Source organism: Mauremys reevesii, unplaced genomic scaffold, assembly GCF_016161935.1.
Source record: "Mauremys reevesii isolate NIE-2019 unplaced genomic scaffold, ASM1616193v1 Contig1, whole genome shotgun sequence".
NCBI classification, from domain to species: domain Eukaryota; kingdom Metazoa; phylum Chordata; order Testudines; family Geoemydidae; genus Mauremys; species Mauremys reevesii.
Window position 1 is genome coordinate 665,342 of NW_024100715.1, and position 22,340 is coordinate 687,681.

A 22,340-nucleotide genomic window follows, 5' to 3' on the forward strand; every position below is an offset into this window, starting at 1 on the left:
ACCCCGCTGCCGCTGGACATTAGGGAAAAGTTCCCACCTGTCCGGGGGGTTAAACCCGGGAACAAACTGCCCGGGGGGCCGTGGAAGCTCCGTCTCTGGAGCGATCGAAGAGCAGGGTCGAGAAACGTCTCCCCGGGACGGGCCGGACGGGACTCGGTCCTGCCCTGAGGGCAGGGGACGGGACTCGACCTCGCGAGGTCCCTGTCAGCCCTAGGGTCTGTGAATCTCTGTTCATTCAGAGCCCAGCCAGGAGTCCCCCCCCCCCGGCCCCACTGCCCCAGGGCAGCACTAGGGGGCGCTGGGCCGCAGGGGGCGGGGGGCAGCGGGGGAGCCCAGCAGGGGGCGCTGGGCTGTGGGGGGCAGCAGGGGGACCCCAGCAGGGGGCGCTGGGCTGTGGGGGCAGCAGGGGGAAGTGGGGGCCCTGGGCCGGGGCGGGATGGGGGGCAGCCCAGCAGGGGCACTGGGCTGTGGGGGCAGGGAGCAGCAGGGGGAGCCCAGCAGGGGCACTGGATTGTGGGGGGCAGCAGGGGGAGCCCAGCAGGGGGCGCTGTGCCCGGGCAGGCCGGGCCGGCCGGTTGCCTCGCCGGGCGCTGTGACAAGGGCAGTGACACGACGGGTGCACAGAGATTTTTATTACAATATCACACAATAAATAAACCACACGCTGGCGATAAATACGGGGTGGGGCAGCCGGACGTGTCCTAGGACGTGACTGTGCACAGGGGCCGGATTAACTGTGCTTCACACACACACACACACACACACAGACACGCGCACACACACTCCTCCTTCCCCCGGGGAAACGGCTCGGCCCCGGGCACCAGCACCCGGCCAATAAATACATAAATAGATAAATAGACAATTCACTGCTCAGATAAACCCGCGAGCGCCGCCGTCCCGCAGCACCGGGCGTTATTAACGGTCATAAATTATCATCGGCCAGAGAAGCAAGACAACCCGGTGGCTGGCAAATTAGTCTCCCATCCACCTGCACAAACAAGCCAGGCCCTGCTGAGCATCGGGGTCTGTCTCCCCCCCAAGCCCCCAGACAGCCAGGGCCCTGTTCAGCAGGGGGATCTCAGGTCACCCATCCGGTCTCAGAACAGGCTCCCCCCTGCTTAGCTTTAAAAGCCCAACAAGCGCGTAGTGCGCTGAGCCGCAAGGGTAACTCCCACCACACCAACCCTTTGGCAGCTGGAAGGTTTCCGAGCGGCTAGCGCTCGAGACAGGCTGTTTCTCAGGCTTTGGCGGGCGAGCTGGAGGGTGGCAGGGGGCAGCATTGGGGGTCGGAGCTTTAGGGAGGACTAGGAAGAGTCAGGAGGCTATGGGGGCAGAGGAACCCCCCACCCCCAAAGCTCACAGCTCCATCCCGGACGTGTCCACCACCACCTTGACGTAGAGGGTGTCGTCTTTGAGGTAGTTTTGGAGCTGTGCGTGGGGGGCGAAGCGGGGGCTCCCGCTAGCCACGTTGAGCCGGCCCCGGGGCTGCTGGAAGGACGTGCTGCAGGGGTCGGGGGCGAACGTCTCCCGCAGGGCCGGCCTCCGCCGCCAGGGATCCAGGAGGTACAGGGTGACCTGGCGGAGGAAAGGCCACGGCAGGAGATCGTCGTAGGGTCCCCTGGCCAGGGCCACGAACAGCGAGAGGTGGGTGCCCTGGCCGGCCCCATCCCCGTCGGGGTAGAGCCGGAGGCAGAGCCGGTAGCCGAAGGGGTGGGTGGCGAAGACCGAGGAGTAGATGGACGCTCCCCGCCCGGCCTTGGCGTCCCCCAGCAGCTTGGAGAACCCTTGCAGCTTCCAGACCAGGGTCCCGTCGGTGCTGGCCAGCTCCGGGGACGTCGCCACGGCTCCCCGAGCCCCGTGGGAGCAGCCGGGTGGCTCCGCGGAGACCCCCGGGGACGGCTGGTCCTGGAGGCACCGGCGCCGCAGAGCTTCCATGGTGCCGGCCTGGCTCTGGAGCTCCTGGCGCAGGGACGTCACGATAACCTCCAGCTGCTGAATCCGCCGCTGGAGATCCAGGGCCGGGGCGTCCTGGGGGAGCAGGGAGAGGGTCAGCTCCCATCTGGCTCCCACCCTGCCCATCTGCCTGGGCTCCCCTGCCCCCTGCACACCTGGCTGCAAACTGCTTCCCCCCAGCCTGCCCATCTGGCTACCCCCAAAACATCTGGCCACAAGCTCCCCTCTCCCCCTCCCCATCTGCCCCCACCACGTAAACATCAGCCTACATGATCCTCCCCTCTCCACATCTGGCTACAGGCCTCCCCGCCCCCGCCCCCCGCACATCTGGTGGCTGCCTCGTGACTCACCATCGCGTGGGCCTCCGGGTCCTTCGGAGCTGACTTCTCCTCCGGGCCGGGACTCGCCGCCGGGGGGCAGAGGTGCTCCTGCCGCGGGAGAGAGGAGAGGGTTAGAGGGTGGGGGGCACCGGGAGGGGCAGCGTGGTGGGACGAGGCTGGCCCGGGAGAGGGGAGAAGTGGGGAGCTGGGGGGTAGACGGGGCAAATTGGGGGGGTTACGGGGACCGCAGTGAGGGGATGGAGTCTGGAAGGGGAAGCAGTGGGGGGGGACATGGGAGGGGGGAGAGTCTAGGGGGTTTAGAGGGGTTAGTGAAGGGAGATGGGGCGGAGTGAGGTTAAAAAGGGGAACTGGCCCTTTAAGAGCTCCAGCCTGCCATTCCCAGGGACGGCCACCAGGGGGCAGAACTGCACCATCAATACAGCCCCAGAGCAGACACGGGCCTGACCTGGCTCTGGGGGGCAGGGAATGGGGCAGGGGCCTGTCCCCTCTAGGGGGCGCCGGCTCCCCCCGGCCCCAGGGCAGGGCCTGGCTGGCTCAGGGGGGCAGGGAATGGGGCAGGGGCCTGTCCCCTCTGGGGGGCGCTGGCTCCCACCCGGCCCCAGGGCAGGGACTGGCTGGCTCAGGGGGGTGGGAATGGGGCAGGGGCCCGTCCCCTCTGGGGGGCGCCGGCCCCGATCTGGGGCCGGAGAGTGTCTGTGTCCCGGGTTCTTACCAGGTAGGACGCCAGGGTCCCCGTCCAGCTGCAGCTGGCTCTGGGGCAGGTCACGGCCGTGCTGAGAGCGTCTTTCTCGGCTGCTCGGTCCTTGTAAAACTGGGGATGGAGAGAAATAAATGAGTGAATCCACGGTGCCCCTCACTCCCGACCTGCAGCCCCTTCTCCCCCAGCTCTGCCGGTGCCCCTCACTCCCGACCCGCAGCCCCTGCCAGTCCAGCCCTGCCCCCACAGCGCAGCCCCTGCCTGCCCAGCTCTGCCCCCCCCAGCTCTGCCGGTGCCCCTCACTCCCGACCCGCAGCCCCTGCCAGCCCAGCCCTGCCCCCCCCAGCTCTGCCGGTGCCCCTCACTCCCGACCCGCAGCCCCTGCCAGCCCAGCCCTGCCCCCCCCAGCTCTGCCGGTGCCCCTCACTCCCGACCCGCAGTCCCCCCAGCGTTTTCTGGGTGACACTCACCTGGTTGGGGCTCAGCCTCTTGCTACAAACGCAGCAGGTCACCTTGTCTGTGTCCCTGTGAAAAGACAAGTCCTGTTATCACCGCAGCCTGGCCCCACACGGCTGGGACACGGGTTACACGGGGCACGTCTGCTTACACACATGTCAGAGACAGACCCTCTCCTGGTGCCCCTCACTCCCGACCCGCAGCCCCTGCCAGCCCAGCCCTGCCTGCCAGCCCAGCCCTGCCCCAGCTCTGCCAGTGCCCCTCACTCCCGACCCGCCCCTGCCCCCAGTTCTGCCTCACTCCAGACCCGCCCCTGCTAGCCCAGCCCTGCCCCCCGCTCTGCCGGTGCCCCTCACTCCCGACCCGCAGCCCCTGCCAGCCCAGCCCTGCCGGTGCCCCTCACTCCCGACCCGCAGCCCCTGCCAGCCCAGCCCTGCCCCCCCAGCTCTGCCAGTGCCCCTCACTCCCGACCCGCAGCCCCTGCCAGCCCAGCCCGGCCCCCCGGCGCGGCCAGTGCCCCGCACTCCCGCCCCGCAGCCCCTGCCCCCAGTTCTGCCCCATGCCCTGCCAGTGCCCCTCACTCCCGACCCGCAGCCCCTGCCAGCCCAGCCCTGCCGGTGCCCCTCACTCCTGACCCGCAGCCCCTGCCCCCCCAGCTCTGCCAGTGCCCCTCACTCCCGACCCGCAGCCCCTGCCAGCCCAGCCCTGCCGGTGCCCCTCACTCCCGACCCGCAGCCCCTGCCAGCCCAGCCCTGCCGGTGCCCCTCACTCCCGACCCGCAGCCCCTGCCAGCCCAGCCCTGCCGGTGCCCCTCACTCCCGACCCGCAGCCCCTGGCACTCACCCCAGCAGTTGCTGCACGCAGGCGGCACAGTACCGGTGGCCACACTCTGTCTGCCGGGGCCGGATGAGCAGGAAGCCGCAAGCCGAGCAGAGCAAGCCGGAGCCACGGACAGGATCCACAGGCCTGAGGCCTGCCCCGAATTTCACCATGGTGGCCCCTGGGACGTGCGGCTGGGTGCCGGGCTTGGGAGACATCTGCTCGGGGCGGGACGGGTTCGGGGTTTATATGGCACCGGCCTCGGGGCTGGGGCGGGAATTCCTGCCCGTGAGTCACCCCGTCCCAACCCAGCTGTGATGTGAGCAGGACGCCGGAGCCTTCCTCCCGGGTCACCCTGACGGGGAGCCAGGGGTGTGACGGGGGCGTGTGCGGGGACACCGGGGGGCGGGGAGGAAACAAACAAAGACACGAGAAGAATGAATAAAAGAAAAGGGAAAAGGAAAGAAAATGGACAGAAGAAAGAACGTAAAAGGGAAAGTCAAGGATAGAAAGAAAAACATGATAAAAATGGAGGAAAGAAAGAAAAAACCAAAGACAAATGGATGGAGAGAGGATGGAAAATGGGGAGAGAGGAAAAAAGGATCGAAAGAAGGAAAGAAAATGGATAAAAACAGAAATAAAATGGGTGCAAATGAAAAGGGATAGAAAGAAAGAGGCGAGTTAAGGAAGACGGGGAGGCCAGAAGAGCCGCTGGGCCGGGGAATGAAAGGGGGAGAGAAGGAAGGAACGTGGCAGAGAGCGAGTGAAGGAATAACCCAGCGAGCGGGGGCCCCGCTGAGGGGACGAGGGGCTGAATGGAAGAAGAACGAGGGAGGCAAAAGGCGGGAAGGAAGGAAGGCGTCAGGGAGGAAAGGAGGGGCGGCTGCGGGAAGGAGAGACCTGGGAGAGGGAGTGAGGGGGAAGCCGAGGAGCAGATGAGGGAAGGAGACGGAACGAGGCGATGGAGGACAGACGATGGACGGCGGGCGCCAGCGCACAGGGATGGGCGACCGAGCAAGGGTGGCGGGAAGAGAGAGCAGCAGAAAGGACACGGGCAGGGTCGCCCGGTGCCAGCCGGGCAGGGCCGGGAGCCGGGGTCGAGCCCGGGGACGACCCGCACGTCAGGCCGCTCCCCAGAGACACTCGCACAGGGACAGCATCCATGTGGGGCCCTGAGGGGATGGGGGGGTCGGTGCCCCTCACTCCCAACCCGCAGCCCCTGCCAGCCCAGCCCTGCCCCCCCCGCCCTGCCGGTGCCCCTCAGTCCCGACCCGCAGCCCCTGGCAGCCCAGCCCTGCCCCCCCCGCCCTGCCGGTGCCCCTCACTCCCGACCCGCAGCCCCTGCCAGCCCAGCCCTGCCGGTGCCCCTCAGTCCCGACCCGCAGCCCCTGCCAGCCCAGCCCTGCCGGTGCCCCTCACTCCCGACCCGCAGCCCCTGCCAGCCCAGCCCAGCCCAGGGCTCCCCCCAGCTCATGGGGGACATTCCCCAGAGGAGCTCATGGCCTCCCCCCCCCGGGCTCAGGACACTCCGTGCCCGTTCCTGGACGCGGGGAGCCTGCGTCAGTGCCCAGGCGCCTGCATCATCCCAGCCGGGCGGCGATTCGGGGCCTTACGCAAGACACGGGGACGTTCACTTCCCCTCCCCAGCTCCCGAGGTCACGCGAGGGAGGAGACCGCAGGGCCCGGCCTGTCCCCTCCCCGAGGTCTGCTGGTGCCCCTCACTCCCGACCCGCAGCCCCCCGATAGCCCAGCCCTGCCCCCCAGCGCCCTGCCGGTGCCCCTCACTCCCGACCCGCAGCCCCTGCCCCCCGCAGCCCTGCCGGTGCCCCTCACTCCCGACCCGCAGCCCCTGCCCCCCCAGCCCTGCCCCCCAGCTCTGTGGGTTTGCTGCGGGCTGCTCCCGTCGTCACACCCTGGGAACTGGAGGCCCGGCTCTGCCCGCAGGCCCAGCGCCAGCTCCTAGTTACCAAACACAGAGAACAACATATTGAGCAAGAGCAGCAGAGAGGCCACTTCCGGAGCAGACGGCGGGCGGGGGGGAAGGGTATGTTCTGTTCTGGGGACAAGGAACTGCAGCTGGGAGCCAGGGAGAGAACCCAGGAGTCCTGGCTCCCAGCCCCCCCCTGCTCTAACACCCCAGCCCCCACTCCCCTCCCAGAGCCAGGGAGAGAACCCAGGAGTCCTGGCTCCCAGCCCCCCCTGCTCTAACCCCCAGCCCCCACTCCCCTCCCAGAGCCGGGGAGAGAACCCAGGAGTCCTGGCTCCCAGCCCCCCCTGCTCTAACCCCCCAGCCCCCGCTCCCGTGCCAGAGCCGGGCAGGGAACCCAGGAGTCCTGGCTCCCAGCTCCACCTGCTCTAACCACCAGCCCCCACTCCCCTCCCCGAGCCAGGGAGCGAACCCCGGAGTCCAGGCTCCCAGCCCCTGCTCTAACCCCCAGCCCCCCCCCCCCCCAGAGCCAGGGAGAGAACCCAGGAGTCCTGGATCCTAGCCCCCCCTGCTCTAACCACCAGCCCCCACTCCCCTCCCAGAGCCGGGGAGAGAACCCAGGAGTCCTGGCTCCCCGCCCCCCCTGGTCTAACCCCCAGCCCCCCCTCCCAGACCCGGGAAGAGAACCCAGGAGTCCGGGCTCAGTACAGTAACCGAAGCTTTACTGACACAGCTGCGTTGCGTTATTTGGCCGCCTCAGCCAGTCTGTTGAGTTCCTGGGACAGGGCCGTGACCGTGGCCAGGACCCGGCACCGATCCGGCTCCGCCAGTCGCCCCCCGCAGCGCTGGGCGAATTTATCCGGGTGCCACAGGGCCTGCTGGCGGCGGAGCTGGCGGCGGTAGGCGCCGGCGTCCGAGGGATCCGTGCCCAGCATGGCCGCTGCGGCCATCTCGGCCACGGTGCCCGTGGGGCTGGGCCAGGGGATGTCCCCGTAGCGCAGGGGGCGGGTGGCGTCGGGGGCGAAGACGTGGGCGCAGCCCTCCTGGTAGCGCTGCCGCTTGGCTTCCCGCAGCTCCTCCTCCTTGGTGCGGGCGCGTTCCCGGAACAGACGAGACTCTTCCTCCAGGGGGCGCTGGGAGGCGTGGCTGGGGTCCTGAGGGCCAGGCCCCGCCCCTTGGTGGCCAGGCCCCGCCCTCTGGCGGCCAGGCCCCGCCCCCTGGCGGTCTTTGCGGCTGTATTCCCGCGCCATGCGCTCTGCCCACTGCTCGTAGGGTTCTGGGTCCGGGTGGGCCGTGCAGAAATCCTCTGGGGGGGGGGGAAGAGACCGGGAGGGTGGTGTCAGGTGAGAATTTCCCCTGTCGGGGGCACCAGGGCTGATCTGACACTGCCTGGCTCAGGGGGTCGGGGAATGGGACACGGGGTGTGTCCCCTCTGGGGGGCACCAGCTCCCACCCAGCCCCAGGGCAGGGACTGCCTGGCTCAGAGGGGCGGGGAATGGGGCAGGGGCCTGTCCCCTCTCGGGGACGCTGGCTCCCCCCGGCCCCAGGGCAGGGACTGGCTGGCTCAGGGGGGCGGGAATGGGGCAGGGGCCTGTCCCCTCTGGGGGGCACCAGCTCCCACCCGGCCCCAGGGCAGGGACTGGCTGGCTCAGGGGGGCAGGGAATGGGGCAGGGGCCTGTCCCCTCTGGGGGGCGCCGGCTCCCACCCAGCCCCAGGGCAGGGACTGGCTGGCTCAGGGGGGCGGGGAATGGGGCAGGGGCCTGTCCCCTCTAGGGGGCACCGACTCCCACCTGGCCCCAGGGCAGGGACTGGCTGGCTCAGGGGGTCAGGACACGGGACACGGGGCCTCTCCCCTCTCGGGGGCGCCGGCGGCCATGCAGGGTCCTACCTTCGTAGCGCCAGATCTCCTGGTATTCATCTTGGCATTCCCCGAAGAGCTTCTGGCGCCATTCCCAGTCCCCGTCCTGCTCCCCGTCGCTCTCTTCGGGTCCCTCCGGGGGCTGCTGCGGAGAGTCGTGGGGCATCAGAGACCCCCGCGGGGCAGGGCTGGAAGGGACGTCGCCCTCACAGCCGCGCTGAGGCAGGGCCCGGCCAACCTGCACCAGCCCGGACGGGGGTTTGGCCAAGCTGGTCTGTGACCTCCCGTGACGGGGATCCCACGACCCGCCCGTGGCCGCCGACCCCGGAGCTCAGTTCCCGATATCTAACCCAGGCGCCTCTGCTGCGGATTGAGCCCGTCGCGGCCTGTCCTGCCGTCAGTGGCGAGGGGAACAACTGAGACCCGGGCCCCTCACACCAGCCCTGAACGTATCTGTCGACTGTTCCCGGGTTCCCCCTCGCTCAGCTTTTCCCCAGACGAAACGAGCCCCGTTCCTAACCTCCCCCGGGTCAGGCTTTCGAACCCTTCGCTCGGTTCTCCTGCTCGTCTCCGGCCTCTCGCCAACGTGTCCCCATCTTTCCTAGAGCGTGGCCCCCAGAACCGGACCCCCGCCGGGGCCTCACCCGGGCCAAGCAGGGCAGGACATTTACCTCCCGTGTATTACACATGACACGCCGGTTAACACACCCCTGCACTGGAGCGGCCAGACTGGGGCAGACCAACGGTCCATCCAGCCCAGTGTCCTGTCAGCCGACAGTGGCCAATGCCAGGTGCCCCAGAGGGAATGAACAGACCAGGGAATCATCAAGTGATCCATCCCCCATCGCTCATTCCCAGCTTCTGGCAAACAGAGGCCGGGGCCACCATCCCTGCCCGGCCTGGCTACTAGCCACTGATGGACCCGTCCTCCAGGAACGTATCTAATTCTTTTTTGAACCCTGTGATAGCCTTGACCTGCACAGCATCCTCTGGCGAGGAGTTCCACAGGTTAACGGTGCGTTGTGTGAAGAAATACGGCCTTGTGTTTGTGTTAAACCTGCTGCCTGTTCATTTCATTGGGTGACCCTTAGTTCTTGTGTTAGGAGGAGTAAATAACATGTCCTTATCTGCTTCCTCCACACCCGGCGTGATTTTCTAGATCCCCCCTTAGCCGTCCCTTTTCCAAGCTGGACAGTCCCAGTCTCATTAACCTCCCTCTGTTACCCGCCAGCTCTGTGTTCCTGGGGAACCAGGGTGCAGGATCCAACCTGTGAGACTCACGAACGACACCCCCCACCTCCGCTAGAGCCAAAGCCGATCCGAAAGACTTACAAAAAGCAACGAGAAGGCCAAGGCCGTGGGAGACACCTAACCCCCCCGGACGGGTGACAGGACTAAGGAGACTCCCCCAGCCTCATGTCCAGCCTGAACAACACACCTTTGGGATCCTCCCTCGTTTACCCACAGACAAATCTCCTGTTCTCCCTCCAGCCCTACAGAACCCGACCCAGGCTCCAGTCAGTGCTCTGACGCCTGGATCCAAACTCTGCATCACTTCCATGGGACCTCACCGTCTCCTGACCGATCGCGCCGGGGGCTCTGCCGGGCTCCAGCACTCCAGACCCCCAGCTACCACCTGGGACCCCCGACCGATTCCAGCTTCCCGGAGCGGTGAGAACCCAGATCTCTCTAGCTGTAGCCCCCTGACCCGGACTTGTGGGATCAGTTGTAGTTTTCTAAACCCGACTTTTATAATCAAATGTCAGTTGGATTTAACATTATCACTGTTTTGTGTGTTTGGTTCCCCTTGTGTGGTTATTACCCAGCAATAGATAACGTTCATGGTTAAGCTGGTTGCTTCTCTCTCTCTCTCCCCCTCGTGGGTGTTTTGTGGCTTCCTCGTTCGCTCTGCAGCAACGTTCCTCGTACCTCAGCTAAAAGATCCCTGCAGTGCCCCAAACCCTGTGGGCTTTGCTCATCCAGCGGGTTACCCCCAGAGCAGTGTGACAGTGGGGACAGGGACGTGCTGAACCGGGGGCATATGGGGTGACAGCTTGGAGGTGCTGCTCGACCCAGCCCTGGGGAACCGAGCTCCTGCAGGACAGCTCCATTGGGAGGGGGCTGCAGAAGTCGAGCTCCGTGTGAGAACACAGGTGACACAAGCTGCACATCGACAGAAATACAGAACCCCCTGGGACGAAGCGGGAATGTTCTTAATGTTTTCTCTGAATACTGCGTGTGCGCCTCAGTTTCCCCTGTGCAGTTCTTAGGTATCCAGATGGGGGGGATCAGGGTGTGTGGTTGTTGCAAGAGCAGAGGGCCAGGGTGATGGGGTCTGCATGGAGAATGGCCGACACCCTGTCTCCTGGCTGGGCCCTCCCCGGCAAGGTGCCAATGGAAGGTGTTGGAGAACAAAGGGATCAGATGCCTCCTGGCCCAGGAAAGAGACAAGGCCAGAGGAGGGGCTGGGGTGGTTTCAGTTCGGAGCTGGCTGGGGAGACAGGGGGAGGCCCAGCACCGGGGTCTGGGCTCCCCACACCCCAAGAGTGACCCAACTGAGGGGTCCTGTTTTCTGTACATACAAGCTCTGTTTTGAGCTGTGTTCCTGTCGTCAAATAAACCTTCTGTGTCCCTGGCCGGCTGAGAGTCACGTCTGACTGTGGAATTGGGGTGCAGGACCCTCTGGCTCCCCCAGGACCCCGCCCAGGCGCACTCGCTGTGGGTAGCGCACGGAGGGGCACATGCTGAATGCTCCGAGCTCAGACCCAGCAAGGTGGAAGCTCCTTGCCATGGGGACAGCCGGCTCCGAGAGAGAAGGCTCCCGCAGAGTCCGGCCCGGCTTCGTATGGAGTAGTTCCAGAGCATCCTCCGGGGACCCCGTGACACCACCCCCAGAAGAGTAACCCTAATAAATGAGCAGACCCCAAAGTAACAGGCAAATCAGGTAACAACCCCCTAGCGAGCCCCCCGCCCCGCTCCCTGCAGCACAGACCCCCCCAGCACTCAGGGGTGGCTCTAGGGATTTTGCCGCCCCAAGCACGGCAGGCAGGCTGCCTCCGGCGGTTTGCCTGCGGAGGGTCCGCTGGTCCCACGGCTTCGGAGGACCTCCCGCAGGCAAAGCTGCAGGACCAGCGGACCCTCCGCAGGCACCACCGAAGGCAGCCTGCCTGCCACCCTCGCAGCGACCGGCAGAGCGTGCTGGGGCCTGGAGCCGCCCCTGCCAGCACTGCCCCAGGGCACTGGGGCCAGCCCTGACGGACGGGGAGAGCGCCTCCACCGAGCCCCGTCCCGGCTCCTTACAGCTCAGCACCCCAGCACTGCCCCAGGGCACTGGGGCCAGCCCTGACGGACGGGGAGAGCGCCTCCACCGAGCCCCGTCCCGGCTCCTTACAGCTCAGCACCCCAGCACTGCCCCAGGGCACTGGGGCCAGCCCTGACGGACGGGAGAGCGCCCACCGAGCCCCGTCGGCTCCTTACAGCTCAGCCCCCCAGCACTGCCCCAGGGCAGTGGTGCCAGCCCTGCCGGACGGGCAGAGCGCCTCGACCGCGCCCCCTGCCGGCTGCTTACAGCTCAGCCCCCCAGCACTGCCCCAGGGCACTGGGGCCAGCCCTGACGGACGGGGAGAGCGCCTCCACCGAGCCCCGTCCCAGCTCCTTACAGCTCAGCACCCCAGCACTGCCCCAGGGCACTGGGGCCAGCCCTGACGGACGGGAGAGCGCCTCCACGAGCCGTCCGGCTCCTTACAGCTCAGCACCCCAGCACTGCCCCAGGGCACTGGGGCCAGCCCTGACGGACGGGAGAGCGCCTCCACCGAGCCCCGTCGGCTCCTACAGCTCAGCACCCCAGCACTGCCCCAGGGCACTGGGGCCAGCCCTGACGGACGGGAGAGCGCCTCCACCGAGCCCCGTCCGGCTCCTTACAGCTCAGCACCCCAGCACTGCCCCAGGGCACTGGGGCCAGCCCTGACGGACGGGAGAGCGCCTCCACCGAGCCCCGCCGGCTCCTTACAGCTCAGCCCCAGCACTGCCCCAGGGCACTGGGGCCAGCCCTGACGGACGGGAGAGCGCCTCCACCGAGCCCGTCGGCTCCTTACAGCTCAGCACCCCAGCACTGCCCCAGGGCACTGGGGCCAGCCCTGACGGACGGGAGAGCGCTCCACGAGCCCCTTCCCTGCTCCTTACCGCTCAGCACCCCAGCACTGCCCCAGGGCACTGGGGCCAGCCCTGACGGACGGGAGAGCACCTCCACCGAGCCCCGGCTCCGTACAGCTCAGCACCCCAGCACTGCCCCAGGGCACTGGGGCCAGCCCTGACGGACGGGGAGAGCACCTCCACCGAGCCCCGTCCCGGCTCCTTACAGCTCAGCACCCCAGCACTGCCCCAGGGCACTGGGGCCAGCCCTGACGGACGGGGAGAGCACCTCCACCGAGCCCCGTCCCAGCTCAGCACCCCAGCACTGCCCCAGGGCACTGGGGCCAGCCCTGACGGACGGGAGAGCGCCTCCACAGCTCAGCACCCCAGCACTGCCCCAGGGCACTGGGGCCAGCCAGCACTGCCCCAGGGCACTGGGGCCAGCCCTGACGGACGGGGAGAGCGCCTCCACCGAGCCCCGTCCCGGCTCCTTACAGCTCAGCACCCCAGCACTGCCCCAGGGCACTGGGGCCAGCGGCTCCTTACAGCTCAGCACCCCAGCACTGCCCCAGGGCACTGGGGCCAGCCCTGACCAGCACTGCCCCAGGGCACTGGGGCCAGCCCGTCCCGGCTCCTTACAGCTCAGCACCCCAGCACTGCCCCAGGGCACTGGGGCCAGCCCTGACGGACGGGAGAGCGCCTCCACCGAGCCGGCTCCTTACAGCTCAGCCCCCAGCACTGCCCCAGGGCACTGGGGCCAGCCCTGACGGACGGGGAGAGCGCCTCCACCGAGCCCCAAGCCGGCTCCTTACAGCTCAGCACCCCAGCACTGCCCCAGGGCACTGGGGCCAGCCCTGACGGACGGGGAGAGCGCCTCCACCGAGCCCCGTCCCGGCTCCTTACAGCTCAGCACCCCAGCACTGCCCCAGGGCACTGGGGCCAGCCCTGACGGACGGGGAGAGCGCCTCCACCGAGCCCCGTCCCGGCTCCTTACAGCTCAGCACCCCAGCACTGCCCCAGGGCACTGGGGCCAGCCCTGACGGACGGGAGAGCGCTCCACCGAGCCCCGTCGGCTCCTTACAGCTCAGCACCCCAGCACTGCCCCAGGGCACTGGGGCCAGCCCTGACGGACGGGAGAGCCTCCACCGAGCCCCCAGCTCAGCACCCCAGCACTGCCCCAGGGCACTGGGGCCAGCCCTGACCAGCACTGCCCCAGGGCACTCAGCTCAGCCCAGCACTGCCCCAGGGCACTGGGGCCAGCAGCTCAGCACCCCAGCACTGCCCCCGGGCACTGGGGCCAGCCCTGTCGGACGGGGAGAGCGCCTCCCCCGAGCCCCGCCCCGGCTCCTTACAGCTCAGCACCCCAGCACTGCCCCAGGGCACTGGGGCCAGCCCTGACGGACGGGGAGGGCCACTCCACCGAGCCCCGCCCCGGCTCCTTACAGCTCAGCACCCCAGCACTGCCCCAGGGCACTGGGGCCAGCCCTGACGGACGGGAGAGCGCCTCCACCGAGCCCCGCCGGCTCCTTACAGCTCAGCCCCAGCACTGCCCCACGGCACTGGGGCCAGCCCTGACGGACGGGGCACTGGGGCCAGCCCTGACGGACGGGGAGAGACCTCCGCCCAGCACTGCCCCAGGGCACTGGGGCCAGGCTCCTTACAGCTCAGCACCCCAGCACTGCCCCAGGGCACTGGGGCCAGCCCTGACGGACGGGGAGAGCACCTCCACCGAGCCCAGGAGCGGCCCCGTACAGCACAGACCCACAGCACTGCGCCAGGGCCCTGGGGCCAGGCCTGACGGACGGGGAGAGCGCTCCACCGAGCCCCGTGGCACTGGGGCCAGCCCTGACGGACGGGAGAGCGCCTCCACCGAGCCCCGCCCCGGCTCCTTACAGCTCAGCCCCCCAGCACTGCCCCAGGGCACTGGGGCCCGCCCTGACGGACGCGCTCCACCGAGCCCAGCCGGCTCCTTACAGCTCAGCCCCCCAGCACTGCCCCAGGGCACTGGGGCCAGCCCTGACGGACGGGAGAGTGCCTCCCCCGAGCCCCGTCCCGGCTCCTTACAGCTCAGCACCCCAGCACTGCCCCAGGGCACTGGGGCCAGCCCTGACGGACGGGGAGAGCTCCAGAGAGCCGGGCCCCCGCTGCCTATCTGACTGCCCCCCAGCACTGCCCCAGGGCACTGGGGCCAGCCCTGACGGACGGGGAGAGCACCTCCACCGAGCCCCGTCCCGGCTCCTTACAGCTCAGCACCCCAGCACTGCCCCAGGGCACTGGGGCCAGCCCTGACGGACGGGGAGAGCGCCTCCACCGAGCCCCAATCCGGCTCCTTACAGCTCAGCCCCCCAGCACTGCCCCAGGGCACTGGGGCCAGCCCTGACGGACGGGGAGAGCGCCTCCACCGAGCCCCGTCCCGGCTCCTTACAGCTCAGCACCCCAGCACTGCCCCAGGGCACTGGGGCCAGCCCTGACGGACGGGGAGAGCGCCTCCACCGAGCCCCGTCCCGGCTCACAGCTCAGCACCCCAGCACTGCCCCAGGGCACTGGGGCCAGCCCTGACGGACGGGGAGAGCGCCTCCACCGAGCCCCGCCCCGGCTCCTTACAGCTCAGCACCCCAGCACTGCCCCAGGGCACTGGGGCCAGCCCTGACGGACGGGGAGAGCGCCTCCACCGAGCCCCGTCCCGGCTCCTTACAGCTCAGCCCCCCAGCACTGCCCCAGGGCACTGGGGCCAGCCCTGACGGACGGGGAGAGCGCCTCCACCGAGCCCCGTCCCGGCTCCTTACAGCTCAGCCCCCCAGCACTGCCCCAGGGCACTGGGGCCAGCCCTGACGGACGGGGAGAGCGCCTCCACCGAGCCCCGTCCCGGCTCCTTACAGCTCAGCACCCCAGCACTGCCCCAGGGCACTGGGGCCAGCCCTGACGGACGGGGAGAGCGCCTCCACCGAGCCCCGTCCCGGCTCCTTACAGCTCAGCCCCCCAGCACTGCCCCAGGGCACTGGGGCCAGCCCTGACGGACGGGGAGAGCGCCTCCACCGAGCCCCAAGCCGGCTCCTTACAGCTCAGCCCCCCAGCACTGCCCCAGGGCACTGGGGCCAGCCCTGACGGACGGGGAGAGCGCCTCCACCGAGCCCCGCCCCGGCTCCTTACAGCTCAGCACCCCAGCACTGCCCCAGGGCACTGGGGCCAGCCCTGACGGACGGGGAGAGCGCCTCCACCGAGCCCCCAGCCGGCTCCTTACAGCTCAGCACCCCAGCACTGCCCCAGGGCACTGGGGCCAGCCCTGACTGGGCCCAGCCCTGACGGACGGGAGCTCCACACACCACCGCTCCGTACAGACAGCTCAGCCCCCAGCACTGCCCCAGGGCACCTCAGCACCCCAGCACTGCCCCAGGGCACTGGGGCCAGCCCTGACAGACGGGAGAGCACCTCCACGAGCCCCGTCGGCTCCTTACAGCTCAGCACCCAGCACTGCCCCAGGGCACTGGGGCCAGCCCTGCTCCACCGAGCCCCGTCCTGGCTCACAGCTCAGCACCCCAGCACTGCCCCAGGGCACTGGGGCCAGCCCTGACGGACGGGAGAGCGCCTCCACGAGCCCGTCCCGGCTGCCACAGCTCAGCACCCCAGCACTGCCCCAGGGCACGGGGCCAGCCCTGACGGACGGGAGAGCGCCTCCACGAGCCCCAAGCCCGCTCCATACCACACAGCACCCCAGCACTGCCCCAGGGCACTGGGGCCAGCCCAGACGGACGGGAGAGCGCCTCCCGAGCCCCGTCCGGCTCCTTACAGCTCAGCACCCCAGCACTGCCCCAGGGCACTGGGGCCAGCCCTGACGGACGGGAGCCCCTCCACCGAGCCCCGTCCCGGCTCCTTACAGCTCAGCACCCCAGCACTGCCCCAGGGCACTGGGGCCAGCCCTGACGGACGGGGAGACGCCTCCACCGAGCCCCAAGCCGGCTCCTTACAGCTCAGCACCCCAGCACTGCCCCAGGGCACTGGGGCCAGCCCTGACGGACGGGGAGAGCGCCTCCCGAGCCCCGTCCGGCTCCTTACAGCTCAGCACCCCAGCACTGCCCCAGGGCACTGGGGCCAGCCCTGACGGACGGGAGAGCGCCTCCACCGAGCCCCGTCGGCTCCTTACAGCTCAGCCCCAGCACTGCCCCAGGGCACTGGGGCCAGCCCTGACGGACGGGAGAGCTCCTCCCGAGCCCCGTCCCGGCTCCTTACAGCTCAGCACCCAGCACTGCCCCAGGGCACTGGGGCCAGCCCTGACGGACGGGAGAGCGCCTCCACCGAGCCCCGTCGGCTCCTTACAGCTCAGCACCCCAGCACTGCCCCAGGGCACTGGGGCCAGCCCTGACGGACGGGAGAGCGCCTCCACCGAGCCCCGTCCCAGCTCCTTACAGCTCAGCCCCCAGCACTGCCCCAGGGCACTGGGGCCAGCCCTGACGGACCAGCTCAGCCCCAGCACTGCCCCAGGGCACTCGGACGGGAGAGCCCCTCCCCGAGCCCCCCCCTCCTCCTGGGGCCAGCCCAGAGGCACGAGGAGAGCTCCTCCGAGCCCCCCCCGGCTCACAGCTCAGCCCCAGCACTGCCCCAGGGCACTCCAGCACTGCCCCAGGGCACTGGGGCCAGCCCTGACGCCTCCACCGAGCCCGTCGGCTCCTACAGCTCAGCCCCAGCACTGCCCCAGGGCACTGGGGCCAGCCCTGACGGACGGAGAGCTCCTCCCGAGCCCCAAGCCGGCTCCTTACAGCTCAGCCCCCCAGCACTGCCCCAGGGCACTGGGGCCAGCCCTGACGGACGGGGAGAGCGCCTCCACCGAGCCCCAAGCCGGCTCCTTACAGCTCAGCCCCCCAGCACTGCCCCAGGGCACTGGGGCCAGCCCTGACGGACGGGGAGAGCGCCTCCACCGAGCCCCAAGCCGGCTCCTTACAGCTCAGCCCCCCAGCACTGCCCCAGGGCACTGGGGCCAGCCCTGACGGACGGGGAGAGCGCCTCCACCGAGCCCCGTCCCGGCTCCTTACAGCTCAGCACCCCAGCACTGCCCCAGGGCACTGGGGCCAGCCCTGACGGACGGGGAGAGCGCCTCCACCGAGCCCCAAGCCGGCTCCTTACAGCTCAGCCCCCCAGCACTGCCCCAGGGCACTGGGGCCAGCCCTGACGGACGGGGAGAGCGCCTCCACCGAGCCCCGTCCCGGCTCCTTACAGCTCAGCCCCCCAGCACTGCCCCAGGGCACTGGGGCCAGCCCTGACGGACGGGAGAGCGCCTCCCGAGCCCCGTCCCGGCTCCTTACAGCTCAGCACCCCAGCACTGCCCCAGGGCACTGGGGCCAGCCCTGACGGACGGGGAGAGCGCCTCCACCGAGCCCCAAGCCGGCTCCTTACAGCTCAGCACCCCAGCACTGCCCCAGGGCACTGGGGCCAGCCCTGACGGACGGAGAGCGCCTCCACCGAGCCCCGTCGGCTCCTTACAGCTCAGCCCCCCAGCACTGCCCCAGGGCACTGGGGCCAGCCCTGACGGACGGGAGAGCGCCTCCACGAGCCCCGTCGGCTCCTTACAGCTCAGCCCCCAGCACTGCCCCAGGGCACTGGGGCCAGCCCTGACGGACGGGAGAGCTCCTCCCGAGCCCGTCCCCGGCTCAGCTCAGCACCCCAGCACTGCCCCAGGGCACTGGGGCCAGCCCTGACGGACGGGAGAGCGCCTCCACCGAGCCCCGTCGGCTCCTTACAGCTCAGCACCCAGCACTGCCCCAGGGCACTGGGGCCAGCCCTGACGGACGGAGAGCGCTCCACCGAGCCCCGTCCCAGCTCCTTACAGCTCAGCCCCCAGCACTGCCCCAGGGCACTGGGGCCAGCCCTGACGGACGGGAGAGCGCCTCCCCGAGCCCCGTCGGCTCCTTACAGCACAGCCCCCAGCACTGCCCCAGGGCACTGGGGCCAGCCCTGACGGACGGAGAGCGCCTCCACCGAGCCCCGTCGGCTCCTTACAGCTCAGCACCCCAGCACTGCCCCAGGGCACTGGGGCCAGCCCTGACGGACGGGAGAGCACCTCCAGCGAGCCCCGTCCCGGCTCCTACAGCTCAGCACCCCAGCACTGCCCCAGGGCACTGGGGCCAGCCCTGACGGACGGGAGAGCGCCTCCACCGAGCCCGTCCGGCTCCTTACAGCTCAGCACCCCAGCACTGCCCCAGGGCACTGGGGCCAGCCCTGACGGACGGGGAGAGCGCCTCCACCGAGCCCCAAGCCGGCTCCTTACAGCTCAGCACCCCAGCACTGCCCCAGGGCACTGGGGCCAGCCCTGACGGACGGGGAGAGCGCCTCCACCGAGCCCCGTCCCGGCTCCTTACAGCTCAGCACCCCAGCACTGCCCCAGGGCACTGGGGCCAGCCCTGACGGACGGGGAGAGCACCTCCACCGAGCCCCAAGCCGGCTCCTTACAGCTCAGCACCCCAGCACTGCCCCAGGGCACTGGGGCCAGCCCTGACGGACGGGGAGAGCGCCTCCACCGAGCCCCAAGCCGGCTCCTTACAGCTCAGCCCCCCAGCACTGCCCCAGGGCACTGGGGCCAGCCCTGACAGACGGGAGAGGCTCACCGAGCTCCCCCGCGCCCGGCTCCAGCTCTCCCAGCACTGCCCCAGGGCACTGGGGCCAGCCCTGACGGACGGGGAGAGCGCCTCCACCGAGCCCCGTCCCGGCTCCTTACAGCTCAGCACCCCAGCACTGCCCCAGGGCACTGGGGCCAGCCCTGACGGACGGGGAGAGCGCCTCCACCGAGCCCCGTCCCGGCTCCTTACAGCTCAGCACCCCAGCACTGCCCCAGGGCACTGGGGCCAGCCCTGACGGACGGGAGAGCACCTCCACGAGCCCCGTCCGGCTCCTTACAGCTCAGCACCCCAGCACTGCCCCAGGGCACTGGGGCCAGCCCTGACGGACGGGGAGAGCGCCTCCACCGAGCCCCGTCCCGGCTCCTTACAGCTCAGCCCCCCAGCACTGCCCCAGGGCACTGGGGCCAGCCCTGACGGACGGGGAGAGCGCCTCCACCGAGCCCCAAGCCGGCTCCTTACAGCTCAGCACCCCAGATCGGTACCTGCTCCGCGTTCGTGGGCCCCAGCAGGTCCCCGGGCGTCTCCCCGGCCCGGTTCCGGATCCCCATGGCCCGAGGGCAGTGGCTCTGCAGGGTGGCAAAGAGGACTTTGTACGCTGGGGAGGGAGAAAGGGAGAGGTTAATGGTGCCCCCTGGAGGGGGCAAATGCCACCCTGGACGCCTGGGTCCCCAGCCCCCCCGTGGTCGATGGCCCCCAGACTCCCGCTCCCGGTTTTTCCATTCCATGTCCAGGTCTCTCCCCCTTTCCTGGGGCTGGGAGCTCAGTGGTACCCCCTAGTGGCCAGAGACCCGCACTACGGGTTGCATCTGAAAGAAGAGAGGGGGTCTAGTTCAGGGGTCGGCAACCTGTCAGCAGTGCTGGGCCGAGTCTGATTTAAGGTTCCGCGTGTCAGTCACACACTTTAACGTTTTTAGACGGTCTCTTTCTATGTCTATAATATAGAACTAAACTATTGCTGTAAATAAGGTTTTTAAAATGTTTAAGAACCTTCATTTAAAATTAAATTAAATGCAGAGCCCCCCAGATCGATGGCCAGGACCCGGGTAGTGCGAGTGCCACTGAAAATCAGCTCAGGTGCCACCTTCGGCACACGTGCCATAGGTTGCCTACCCCTGGTCTAGTGGATTAGAGCAGGGGGGCTGGGAGCCAGGACTCCTGGGGTCTCTCTCTGGCTCTGGGAAGGGAGTGGGGGCTGGTGGGTTAGAGCAGGGGGGCTAGGAGCCAGGACTCCTGGGTTCTCTCCCTGGCTCTGGGAGGGGAGTCGGGGCTGGTGGGTTAGAGCGGGGCGGGGCTGGGAGCCAGGACTCCTGGGTTCTCTCCCCGGCTCTGGGAGGGGAGTGGGGGCTGGTTAGAGCAGGGGGCACTGGGAGCCAGGACTCCTGGGTTCTCTCCCTGGCTCCATTGCCTTCCCCCCCCCGAGTGGTATCCTCAAAGCCCTGCAGCCCAGGGGTGAGGCCTGGGTTCAAATCCCTTCCCACCGAGCTGGGATTTAAAGGGCCGGTGCTCACCGCTCTTGCCCTTGCGGGCAGCCTGCCGGGCGGCGTGGTGCAGGGCCGTGTCTCCTTGCCGGTCTTGGAGGGTGGGGTTGGCTCCGTGGCCCAGCAGGATCTGGGCGGTAATGGGGTCTCGGTGGGCACAGGCATAGTGCAGGGGAGGACGGCCCTTGTGCCCCCCTGGCTGGTCCAGGTCTAACGCCTCCCGGTGGCGGGCAAGGAGCGAGCGCAGTCGGCGGTGCCGGCCAGACTCCACGTAGCGCCAGAGGCGGCGCTGGTGCCGCGAGGCCATGGGGATGGGCCTGTGTGTTGGAGGGGGAGTCGGGGTTAAAGACACCTGGACTGGCATCGGAGACGCTGCTCATCTCCCCGATCACCCCACGTCCCCCTTGCTGACCCAAGACTCCCCCATCATCCTTCCTGCCCACGCCCTGCCCCAGATCCCCCATGACCCCATAGCCCATCCCTGCCCCCCAGATCCTGTGTCCCCATTGCTCATTCCAGCCCCCCCAGACCCACCATCTTCCCCATTGCTCACCCCCTGCCCCAGATCACCTGCCGACCCCCAGAGCCCCCGGGCAACCCTCTTCTTCCTCCCAGACCCCCCCCCCCGGCCCTTCCATCCCCCCCGCATCCCGCGGGGCTGCGATACCCACCCGGGGCCACTGGCCGGGGGGTGTTAATCAATGGTTGAATTCGACACCAGAGGGGGAAGGGGAAAAAGGGAGGACCGGAAGTGGGGTAGTCGGAAGGGCGGAAGCGGGGCGGAAGTGACCTCATTCCGCCCGATGAGGCGAGGGAGGGGTTTGTCCACCCTGGGGGCCGACTGCCCTGGTGGGGGGACGCGGAATCGATGAGTCCTTCACCTGGCAGCAAAGGGGGGGCGGGGGGCGGGGAACGGGAAACAGGAGGGGGAGGCAAACGCGGGCGGAAGTGAAGCGGAAGTAGCGTCACGTCGCCTGCCACAATGAGGCGTTTACCCACAGTCTTGGTGCAATGCCTTATAGGGTCCGGGTGGGAAACAGGAGGCCGCAAGGGAAGGTTCCGGATGTGTTTGGTTCTGCGGGGGTTAAATCGCTCCAAGGGGAGAAAGTGTGTATGTGGGGGGGACGGAAGGCTGTACAGGAAGTGGGGCGAGGCAGGGCAGAAGTGAACCGGATATGGCATCAGGATTATAGCCATAGACAACTTGCCCACAGTTGGGTGTGGCGCTCTCGATGGTCCAGGAGGGAAACACGGGGTGGAGATTTCCAAAGTGTGCTGGGTCCCGCAGGATTTAAACGGGGGCGAGTGAAGCTGGGATTGACGTTCCAAAGGGAGGGGGAGACAGCGGAAGTGGATCTCAGTGAGGGCGGAAGCTTACCGGAAGTGGCATCAACCCCTCTAATATAAAGGAGCAACTTGCCCATAGGTTTCATAGTTCCTCATGGGGTCCGGGTGGGAAACAGGAGCCGCGTTGGAAGGTTCCGGGCTGTGTTTGGGGCTGGTATCAGAAAGGGAGTGAATCCCCTTCCCCAGGTCAGGTACGATGGGGAGGAGATAGGTGAGGATGGGAGAAAAGTGGGAGAGGGACAAAATTCCCACAAAAATGATAAATACCCAAAGGGAAAAAAATCAGAGACCAATTTCTAACCCGTGTTTCAATTACGTCTCTACACTGTTGTGGATTTTCCCCGGTGATTTTTATTTATTTCCTTCTTTTTCCTCTCTTTTCCCCTTCTTCCCACACTCATCATTTACAAAAAATAACATTTGCATGGGGGACAAAATTCCAATTTTCAAGGGAAAAAAGATTTTCAGAAAAAATTTTTCATGAAAAAAATGTTTTGTTTTGTTTTGTTTTTTTGGTGGTGGGGGGGGAAGTGTCACAATTTTCAGGAATAAAATGACATTTTCATTGGGGAAAAAAATTATGTTCTAAAACAAAATATCAATTCTTTAGGAAAATAACATTTTTTTCATGGGGAAAATGATTGATTTTCTAAAAAGCAAATTTTAAAAAATCATTGTAAGATTTTGGAACATCACTAGGGGACTGAAGGGAAGAGGGAAATGA

The 22,340-nt window shown here is 67.9% G+C and overlaps 2 protein-coding genes across 2 annotated transcripts; both read right to left on the reverse strand.

Annotated features, from left to right (window-relative positions):
• Positions 1-623: 623 nt before the first annotated feature.
• On the reverse strand, positions 624-4,799 carry LOC120392446 (TNF receptor-associated factor 2-like). The gene is made up of 5 exons (XM_039517201.1): positions 4,291-4,799; positions 3,462-3,516; positions 3,007-3,105; positions 2,304-2,381; positions 624-2,028 (listed from the first exon to the last, which is right to left on the reverse strand). The coding sequence occupies exons 1-5, from the start codon at positions 4,482-4,484 to the stop codon at positions 1,357-1,359; spliced, it is 1,098 nt and encodes a 365-aa protein (XP_039373135.1). The 5' UTR covers positions 4,485-4,799; the 3' UTR covers positions 624-1,356.
• NFKBIL1 (NFKB inhibitor like 1) lies at positions 4,358-21,157 on the reverse strand. Its single transcript, XM_039517205.1, has 6 exons — positions 20,941-21,157; positions 20,300-20,586; positions 19,274-19,386; positions 8,083-8,197; positions 6,923-7,499; positions 4,358-4,484 (listed from the first exon to the last, which is right to left on the reverse strand). Exons 2-5 carry the CDS (start codon positions 20,574-20,576, stop codon positions 6,937-6,939), a joined length of 1,068 nt encoding a protein of 355 aa, XP_039373139.1. The 5' UTR covers positions 20,577-20,586; positions 20,941-21,157; the 3' UTR covers positions 4,358-4,484; positions 6,923-6,936.
• Positions 21,158-22,340: the final 1,183 nt, after the last annotated feature.

Bases quoted from the DNA above. Each gene is read 5' to 3' on its own strand.
- NFKBIL1 (XM_039517205.1), bottom strand. From the start codon at position 20,576: ATGGCCTCGCGGCACCAGCGCCGCCTCTGGCGCTACGTGGAGTCTGGC. The intron at 19,387-20,299 runs GTGAGCACCGGC...CTCCCTCCCCAG, and splicing joins TGCCCGCAAGGGCAAGAGCG to CGTACAAAGTCCTCTTTGCC. The intron at 7,500-8,082 runs GTAGGACCCTGC...CCCCCCCCCCAG, and splicing joins GGAGATCTGGCGCTACGAAG to AGGATTTCTGCACGGCCCAC.
- LOC120392446 (XM_039517201.1), bottom strand. From the start codon at position 4,484: ATGTCTCCCAAGCCCGGCACCCAGCCGCACGTCCCAGGGGCCACCATG. The intron at 3,106-3,461 runs GTGAGTGTCACC...CTCCATCCCCAG, and splicing joins AGAGGCTGAGCCCCAACCAG to TTTTACAAGGACCGAGCAGC. The intron at 2,382-3,006 runs GTAAGAACCCGG...CTCCCGCGGCAG, and splicing joins GGACCCTGGCGTCCTACCTG to GAGCACCTCTGCCCCCCGGC.